The sequence below is a fragment of the Artemia sp. Qi Xiang Cuo genome, chromosome 3 (assembly GCF_049724085.1).
Source record: "Artemia sp. Qi Xiang Cuo chromosome 3, ASM4972408v1, whole genome shotgun sequence".
NCBI classification, from domain to species: Eukaryota; Metazoa; Arthropoda; class Branchiopoda; order Anostraca; family Artemiidae; genus Artemia; species Artemia sp. Qi Xiang Cuo.
The window spans coordinates 21,873,887-21,883,389 of NC_142796.1; the positions used below are offsets into that span (position 1 = coordinate 21,873,887).

General features: G+C 43.6%; 1 protein-coding gene across 1 annotated transcript; it reads left to right on the top strand.

The window, feature by feature from the left end:
* The first annotated feature begins 227 nt into the window (after positions 1–227).
* Positions 228–1,377, top strand: T3dh (Type III alcohol dehydrogenase). The gene is given in 3 exon segments (XM_089085946.1): positions 228–351; positions 354–575; positions 578–1,377. Coding segments are annotated over 3 exon segments (1,146 nt in total).
* Positions 1,378–9,503: the final 8,126 nt, after the last annotated feature.

The following is a 9,503-nucleotide window of genomic DNA, read 5'->3' on the forward strand; positions in this document are numbered from 1 at the left end:
TTGAGGATTTTTTGCAACACAATTGTCCTTGAAATAGGAGAATTTTCACCTATTAATATCAATTAATTAACATAATTTAAACCTTGATGTTTATCCAGAACTCACGTTATTGTCATTTTTTTAAAATAAAATTATTGGAAAGTACTTTTCAAGCTGCTCAGATGGCCTTTAAATACATAGAAAGCTATTTTTAAACAATACCAAACCCTGTTCCAAAGGAGACTAATATGGCGTCCTCTACGTTTTTTATTCCGTCAGTTAATATGATAGGTCATAATTGTCTTGCTGATGCGATGAGTGCTTTGCAAGGCCATGGATTGCATCGTGCTCTGATAGTGACTGATCAAGGGTTAAAAAAATTGATTTAGTCTCCAAAGTTCAAAGTTTGTTGCGGCAACAAACTATTGATAGTGTTGTTTACACCGATACTTGTCCCAATCCAACAACGGAGAATGTGGAGCAAGGTTTGGCTCTATTACAAGAGAAGCAGTGCGATTGTGTGATCTCACTGGGCGGTGGTTCTCCACATGATTGTGCTAAAGGAATTGCCTTGGTAGCTGCTAATGGGGGAAGATTAATGATTATGAGGGGGTTGATCGCTCGGCTAAACCACAATTGCCATTGATTGCCATCAATACGACTGCCGGCACTGCATCAGAGATGACCCGTTTTTGCATTATTACGGATCCCGTTCGTCATATCAAGATGGTCATTGTTGACAAAAACGTTACTCCTCTGATCTCGGTCAATGATCCTGCATTAATAATGAAGATGCCCCCTTCGTTAACCGCTGCCACCGGTATGGATGCCTTGACCCATGCCGTGGAGGCTTATGTTTCAATGGCCGCCAATCCCATTACCGACACCTGTGCTCTTAAGGCCGCTACCATGATTGCCCGCTATCTTCCTGAAGCAGTTGAACATGGGGATAACCTACAGGCACGCGAAAATATGGCTTATGCTCAGTTTTTAGCAGGCATGGCGTTTAATAATGCCTCGTTAGGATATGTTCATGCAATAGCTCACCAACTGGGAGGATTTTATGATCTCTCTCATGGGGTTTGTAATGCCATATTGCTGCCCCATGTGCAAACTTTTAATGCGCCCAAGTGCGGTGCACGCTTGCGTGATATCGCTGCAGCGATGGGCATGGAAACTCAAAATTTGGATGAGCAGCAGGGTGCAGAGGCTTGCATAGCGTTCATTAAACAACTGACCAAACGATTCCGCATTCCTGCTGGTTTACGGGAACTTAACGTAAAAGAGAGTGATTTGCCAACTTTAGCAACCAATGCTCTGAAAGATGCTTTCGGATTAACTAATCCACGTAAAGCCAGTCACGAAGAGATTGTGGCTATTTTCAAAGCAGCATTGTAGTGCCACATGCTAAAGTGAGTAAGCGTCCTATGTGTTTAGCCCAAAGATTTTTTTTTCTAGCTTTATCCAACATACCGTATATCCTCGCCCTTTAGGGCGAGGATATACGGTGCCAAGTGTTTTGTCTTTCAAACTGTCTCAGTTAGCAAACCATTACTTGCCAATAGGGCATACTCCGGCTGTTCAATGACAGCTCGCACCTATTGTTGACGGGGCAATCTGTTTCTAATCAGCGCTTTTTAACATGAGCTTTGGATAACCATCAATGTCTAAATTAAGCTAATTGTCAAAAAAAGGTGAAAATTCCGCACATTTCAAGGATAATAGTATTGCTTTGTTGTTTCATACCTCAAAAACCTACTCTTACCTTTGCAGCGTATCCATTTATTCGCTACTTTTTGAGGCTGCTTATCCAAAACTCACGTTTAATTAAAGGTTATTTATCAATGAAATGGGAATTTATTCAGGTAAAAAAAATGTTATTGATAAAGAAACTTTTAGTTGGATTAACTATTTTTTGTGGGATGGGCTATTGGACAACTACTGACGCTACTGAGCAGCGTTGCCGACTTTTAGCAGAGAATATACAGCAATATTCTCATGATCACCGAGCCTATCAAGCTATTCAACTAAACAATGGCATGAAGGTGTTACTGGTTTCCGATTCGAAGGCGTCTTATTCAATGACTGCAGTGGGATTGCCGGTGGGCTCACTACAGGATCCTGAACCCTATGCCTGTTTGGTACACTATTTAGAGCACCTGCTATTTTTGGGTTCTGAGAACTATCCAGAGGGTATTGAAATTCAGGGATACAATGCTGGGACTCGAGCGAATAGCACGATTCTTACGGCAGCGACTCAGCATCCGTGGTTGGCGGTGACACTAGAACGCTTAGCCGACGCTTTAGCCCACCCTAATTTTGATCCACAGCTGGTTGAAAAAGAGCGACATAGTGTGCATCAAGAGGCAATTAGTCAGCGGACAGAGGATAGCTGGCGTATTTATTAAATCAATAAAGAGACGCTGAATCCTCGCCACCAGTTTTCGTGTTTTTTGGTAGGGAATTTGCAGACCCTAGTGGATAGAAAAGAGGCGAGCTTACGCCAAGCGGTGCAGTGTTTCCACCAAAAGTATTATTCAGCAGATATTATGGTTGCAGTGATTTATGGCAACCAGCCTTTAGCCGCTTTGGCCCATTTAGTGGCAGAGAGCTATGGGCAAATTCCACACCATAAACCGTCGATTCAGCCAATAACCACTCCCCTGGCAACTGCCAGACAGCAGGGAGTCTTGATTCACTATATTCCTGCTAAAGTCTATGAGGCCTTACAAGTTGACTTCGTAATCCCAGTTGATTATCAGGATATACTCCACAGCAAAACCAACCGCTACTTAGGGTGACTAATTACCGGGCGGGGACCAGGAACCCTAGCTGATTGGTTGCAGCAGCGGGGGTTGATAGATGATTTATTGGTGTCTTGGCATTCTCAAATGGCAGGGAATGCCAGTTTGTTTAGCATTCATCTGTATCCCACCAAAGCCGAGATGGCACAGCAGGACCTCATCTTGGCAGCACTATTTAGCTATCTGCAATTAGTTAAACAGCAAGGGGTGCAACGCCAATATTTTGAGGAGATGGCGCAACAATTAAAAATGCAGTCGGTTGACTTGACTGCCAAACTTGATCTCAATTATGTTGCTTTATTGGCAGATAATCTACTGTCTTTTCCCGTTGAACAGGTACTCACCTCATATACTTTAGCCGACCGTTATCGGCCAAGCTACTTGAAACGGTGGTTATCGCAAATGGTTCCGCGGCAGGCGAGGATTTGGGTAGTTAGCCCGCAAGCCGCCCATGATCAACAGGCCTATTTTGTTAATGCACCTTATCAAATTAAGCCGCTATCTCAGCAACAGATTATCAAGTGGCAGCGATTGGGTCAGGGATTAACTTTTAAGCTTCTGCACTATAATCCCTATTTGCCAACTGATTTTACAGTAACACCAGTTAAGACCTTATTGGACAAACCTCAACTAGTCTGGAAAGCACCTGGGGGGCGTGCCTGGTTAATGCCTAGCCATCATTTTTCTGAGCAACCCAAAGTGAATATGACATTGGTATTGCGTAATCCAGCAGCGGTAGACGGTGTACGAAATAATATACTATCATGGGTGTTTAATTATTTATTGGATGTTAATTTAAAGCAATTTTTTTATTGGGCTGTTGAGGCGGGTGCTACTATTAGAACCATTAATAATGGAGAAGGCTTAGTTATTTATGCAGAAGGTTTCCGGCAAAATTTACCGCTGTTATTGGAAAAATTGATTACTGATTGCCAACAGATTACCTTTAATAACTCTCAGTTATCTCAGGTAAAATACGAAATAACACAGCGGTTGGATGCTACCTAAGCTGACCATTTTGTTCCAATTCGTTGGTTGGTCGGTGGGCTAGTAACCCACCACCGTAAAAACTAATTACTCAAGAAACAGCAACAGATAGCCTCGGATTGACTTCTTCTTCTTCTGTGATGACGACTAATGCACACCCCTGGACTGGATTCTTGAAAACGGCCGATTGTTTTGTATTGGATACTGGAATCTTAGAACAGTTAATCAAGAAACACAGCCAGGAAAACTCAACAGTGTTATGATAACCCTTGATAAATTCCGTATTGACATAGCTGGACTTTCTGAGACCAGGCTTACTGGTTTTGGGACTTTGAACTCTGAGATTTACCACATCTTGTAGTCCGGGATTGAGACTAGAAAAGAAGAAGGTGTCGCAATGGCACTAAGTAATCGGGCCAAAAAATGCATAGTGGATTGGGAGCGAAGTAGTGAGTGGATTCTTCGTGCCTGTTTCTCCTCTTTACAGGCCAAATTGACATTTAATATAGCGTACACCCCAACAAATGATGCCTGTGATCAAACCAAAGATGAATTTTATCGCGCGTTATTGAATGTTGTTGCAAAAACACGTCATCATGATATTGTGACTGTGTGTGGGGACTTTAATGCTAAAATTGGAGGTGATGCTTCTTATGCCCCAACTATCCTCGGTAAACATGGAATGGGGGAAATTAATGACAATGGTGTGCGACTAATCGATTTTTGCGCTACTCATGAACTTATCGTCGGCGCAACATGGCTTCCACATAAACAGATTCACATGTATACTTGGAAATCGCCTGATGGTGTAACACGAAATGAAATAGACCATATCCTAATTGAGAGGCACAGGCGACGAGGTGTAGAGGATATTAGAACCTTCCGAGATGCCGACTGTTATTCCGATCACCAACTTGCTGTTGCCAAGTTCAAGCTGAAACTAAAAACTGTGACAAAGCCCCAGCGGCCAGTGAAAACCTTCAATTTGAGGAAATTGCAGGACCCGAACGTATTGCAAAAGTATATTACAGCTTTGTCAAACAAGTTTTCCCTTCTAAGAGACGAAGTGTCGCTGGATAGTCAGTGGGAAAAAATTGCAGAAACCGTGAAAGAGGTTGCACAAGAAGTTGTGGGCTACAACAGGAAGAAGAAAGAGCAGTGGATATCTGAAAGTAGTTGGGATATTATTGATCAAAGGTCACAACTCAAAATCCTCGTAGATAAGTATGACCATAGCACGACTTGTTCTAGAGAATATGTAGTTAACCTGAAAGCGCAGTACAAGCGTCTCCATAAGCAAGTCAAAGCAGCAACCAGGGATGATAAGAGGATTTACCTCGAAACTATGCCCGAACAGGCTGAGGCAGCCGCTAGACGGGGAGATAGCCGTTCTGTGTATGCCATAACGAAGCAGTTGGCGGGTATTTCAAAGGCGTCGTCAACCCAAGTTGAAAGCAAAGATGGCATTTTATTAACCCAGACTGATGACATAGCCCGACGCTGGAAAGAGCATTTTAGCGAGGTACTAAATCAGATGCCTCCCACAACTACTTTAAATATCCCTGAAGAACCACTGTTTGATCTCGGAATATGTCCTGGACCTCTCATACTTATTGAAGTCAAGGAGGCCCTAAAGACTTTGAAAAACGGAAAGGCTGCAGGCAATGATGGCATATCACCAGAATTACTGAAGTACGGTAGAAGCGCCCTAGCCGAACCCATATTTAAACTTCTTTCCCGTGTTTGGGATGAAGAAAAAGTCCCTAGTGAATGGTCGATGGCAGTAATTGTAAAACTCTTCAAAAAGGGACAAAAGACTAAGTGTGATAATTGGAGAGGTATTGCTTTACAGTCTGTTGGCAGCAAAGTCCTGTGCCAAATAATTCTTAACAGGATTCAAAGTAAAGTGGAGAAAGTTCTGAGAGATGAGCAGCACGGATTCCGCCAGAATAGATCGTGTTGCGACCTGATATTTAGCCTGAGAGTCCTGCTGGATGAATCCAATGAATGGCAAGTTCAGCTACTTATAGTATTTATAGATTTTCTCAAAGCCTTCGACTCGTTACATCGCGGACCCATATGGAAGATTTTAGTGCATTATGGAATTCCGACCAAAATTGTAAATATAATTAAAGCGCTATATCATGATATCATGTGCGCAGTACAGACAGAGGGTGGCCTAACGGAGTGGTTTTCTGTTTAGTCAGGTGTAAGGCAGGGCTGCATTCTATCACCATTACTGTTTGCCATAGTGATAGATTTTGTTCTCCGTGGATGCAGTTTTAGTGGCGGTATACAATTAAATCCACTGAGAGAACTCAATGATGGTGATTTTGCTGATGATGTTGCGCTTATTACCCACGACCCTGAAGATATGCAACGCAACATTAATGAACTCGGTCGTATGGCAAATGCTGTCGGACTCTCCATAAATGCTAACAAGACCAAATCAATGTCGAATGCAGTCATACCTGACTTAGCCGAAGGACTTTTGGTTAACAACGAGGAAATTGAGGAAGTGAGAGAGTTCAAGTATCTCGGCAGCATTCTTACGCAAGATGCCAATTCCGAAAGAGAAATACTGTGCCGAATAACATTGGCTGGGTCTGCTTTCAGCTACCTTAGAAATGTTTGGAGAAATAATAAATATTCCCAGAAGTTAAAGCTTAGAATTTATAATAGCAATGTGGTCTCTGTCCTTATGTACGGCTGCGAAACTTGGAGCATCACTGCTCAACTAGAACGACGACTCCAGGCATTCGACAATAATTGCCTAAGGTCTATCCTAAATATACATTGGACAGAAAGAATACGAAATGATGAAATATATCGTATGACAAATCATACCCCCATCCTTGATCTTATTAGAAAGCGGCGATGGATGTATTGGGGGCATATGGTGCGAATGGGGGAAGGAAGGCTGCCGCACGATGCATGGTGTTGGACACCCCCGGTCTCCGCAAATCAGGGAGACCGAAAATGACCCTTGGCAGGTCGCTAATGAAGGAGGCGAAGCTGGCGAGGTCCTCGTTGGAGGAGCTATGGTTGAAGGCTCAGGACAGGTCGTCGTGGCGAATCACTGTTGCTGCCTTATGCGCCCCCAGGCGTAGGAGGACCTAAGTCTAAGTAAGTAAGTTGGATAGTAGAGTTAAACAAGCGCCTTATCAACAAGCTACCCGATTAATTGATTTGTTAGATGATATAGGACACGGTACGGTTGAGCAGCAACGCGCCCAACTGGATACTATTATTTTAGAAGATATTCAAGCGTATCGTAATCAATTTATTAAGCAAGCCACGCTTGATATATTGGCTGTGGGTAATATTGAGGGGATGCAGTTATGCCAATTTTCCAGAAGATTACATAAACAATTAACTATTAAGCAACAGAAACATATAGATAATCCAACTATTAAAATGGATAAAACAGAGCGAGCATTGTTAAATCAATCGGTTATTGTCGATGGCCATGCACTCAGTGCCCTGTATATTCCCAGTGGATATGATGACTTATCCAGTAAAGCTAATGCCTATTTATTAAGCAGTCTATTAGAAACATGGTTTTTTGATCAACTGCGCACTCAAGAGCAGTTGGGCTATTTTGTTAATGTCTCTGCCCGAACTCTGGGAGGAAAGACAGGGTTACAATTTACGGTACAAAGTGCCGACCACTCGCCTAAAGAACTTTATTCCCGCTATCAAGCCTTTTATCAACAAGCATGGCAGCAGCTGCAAAAACTGAAAGAAAAACGGGAATTTTTTGCTTATCAGCGTAATTTATTAAAAAACTTACAAATAAAACCGCTGGATTCACGCAATAAGCGCAACACGCATCCCTGTGAGGGCCTCCAGTGGAGTTAGCCCACCCAATACCTTCCGTGGTGTAATATTTAGCCGCAATTCCATATCGCGGAATTCCTGCTCATCTAATGTGTTGAACGGCGTTCCTTTCGGCCAGTAACGCCGTATCAGGCCGTTGGTGTTTTCATTTGTCCCGCGTTGATAACTGGCATAGGGGCTAGCAAAGTAAATATGCACCCCTGAGGCTTTGCTCACCCGCTTGCGTTGGGCAAACTCCCCGTCATTATCAAGGGTGATGGTAAAAGCGGAACAGGCGCGAGTCAGTAACTTATTCAGTGCGTCACCGACATTCTCAGCGGTTTTATCATTAACGTTACTTAGTAGAGTCAGGCGACTGGTTCGGTCAACTAGTGTCAACAGGTAACCCTGTGGACTATGGATAGTATCACCCTCAAAATCAGCTATACGTACTTGATGGGTGACGATTTCTGGGCGCTGACTGATATCAACTAGATTAGGGATCGCCGAAACCCCAGTTTTTCCTCGTTTGTCACCCTTCCAGCGTTTCTTGCCGAAGCGAGACAGCATCTTGTACAGGGATCCACCCTTGGCTTTATCTTTGGCTATTCGGTGGTAAATTGTACTGTGGCCAATCGATAGTTCAGGCACCTCTAACCGCATCCTGCCGCTAATATTTTTTGGGGACCAGCCCAGCAAAAGACCATCATAGATGATTTTCTCGTGTTTATCATGGTGCTTGCTAAACTTCCTTGCCATTTGTTTCCTGTTGTCTTTCAACAAGTTAGCCTTGTTAGCGTAATAACTTTGGCCCACGTTGTTACGATTTAGTTCGCGGGATATTGTACTGTGGTGAACCCCAATATCCTCAGCTATTTGGCGTTGTTTGAATCCTTTGCGGTGAAGTGCCTCGATCTGATATCTTTGTCCATGGGTCAGCTGTTTGTACTGCTTGTTTACTCATTTCAGGCACCATTTCATGGTGTGAGAGCAGCAAAATGTACCACAGCTGACCCACCTGTGTGCCCTAGAGGCAATCTTATTTAAGTCTGAATAAGTGAGCCATAAACTCTATCAGAGATAATGGAGGGCCCATTGAAGTCGGCTTCCGAGAGCGGGCTTCAAACAACCTCAAGTTGCTCTGGTAAAGAGCCAGGGTGATAAGCGTTGAAGAAAAGGTACTATCAAAAGCGTCAGGTGAGGATCAGAAAGACGAATAAACCTTAATCACTGTCGACGCGTCGAAAAGCTAAGGTGGCATCAAAACTGGAGGATGAGGTGAGTCTCTAGGATAAATCTGCAAGCAACTCGGTTACTGAGCAGGTGGTGTCCGGCGTATAGGTGGCATGAGTCTGATCTAGGCCCTGGTAGGCAACTGCGGGAACCAGTCGTCTTGATGTTAAGGGAGAGAGGCAAGAGGGTAACACTTTAAGTCTGAGAGTACCGATGTAAGACACTGGGGCAGAACTGCTCGTAGTAGTGAAGAAGTTTCTGTAATGGAAATGGAGCGAAGGGGCAGTGTGGTTTAGTTATAATTTTTAGCCAACCGAAAGGGAGGAGCTAATTATTAAAGCGCGGTCCTGTGACAACACACTTCTTTGATCATTGTGTGTACCACAAGGCTAAATCATGGGAGCCGTATGAATCGAGAGGTTCACGTACGGTTCTAAGAGGGGCTGGAGGGGAAGTTCCTCCGGTCTACTTACCCGTTAGTCCCTCTCCTGTTGGTAATCAGGGCAATAGCGCTATGAATTTTTTGTTAAAACACGTGAGGTGTGTCTTGCAAAACGTGTCATCAAGGTTAGCATAGTGTATGAGAATAGATCACAGATGTGGCTTCATTGCGACGCTACGGTGGTAGTAGCCGTGACTTCCGCAGCAGCAAATGGTATATACTTCCCGATTTAAGGTGCC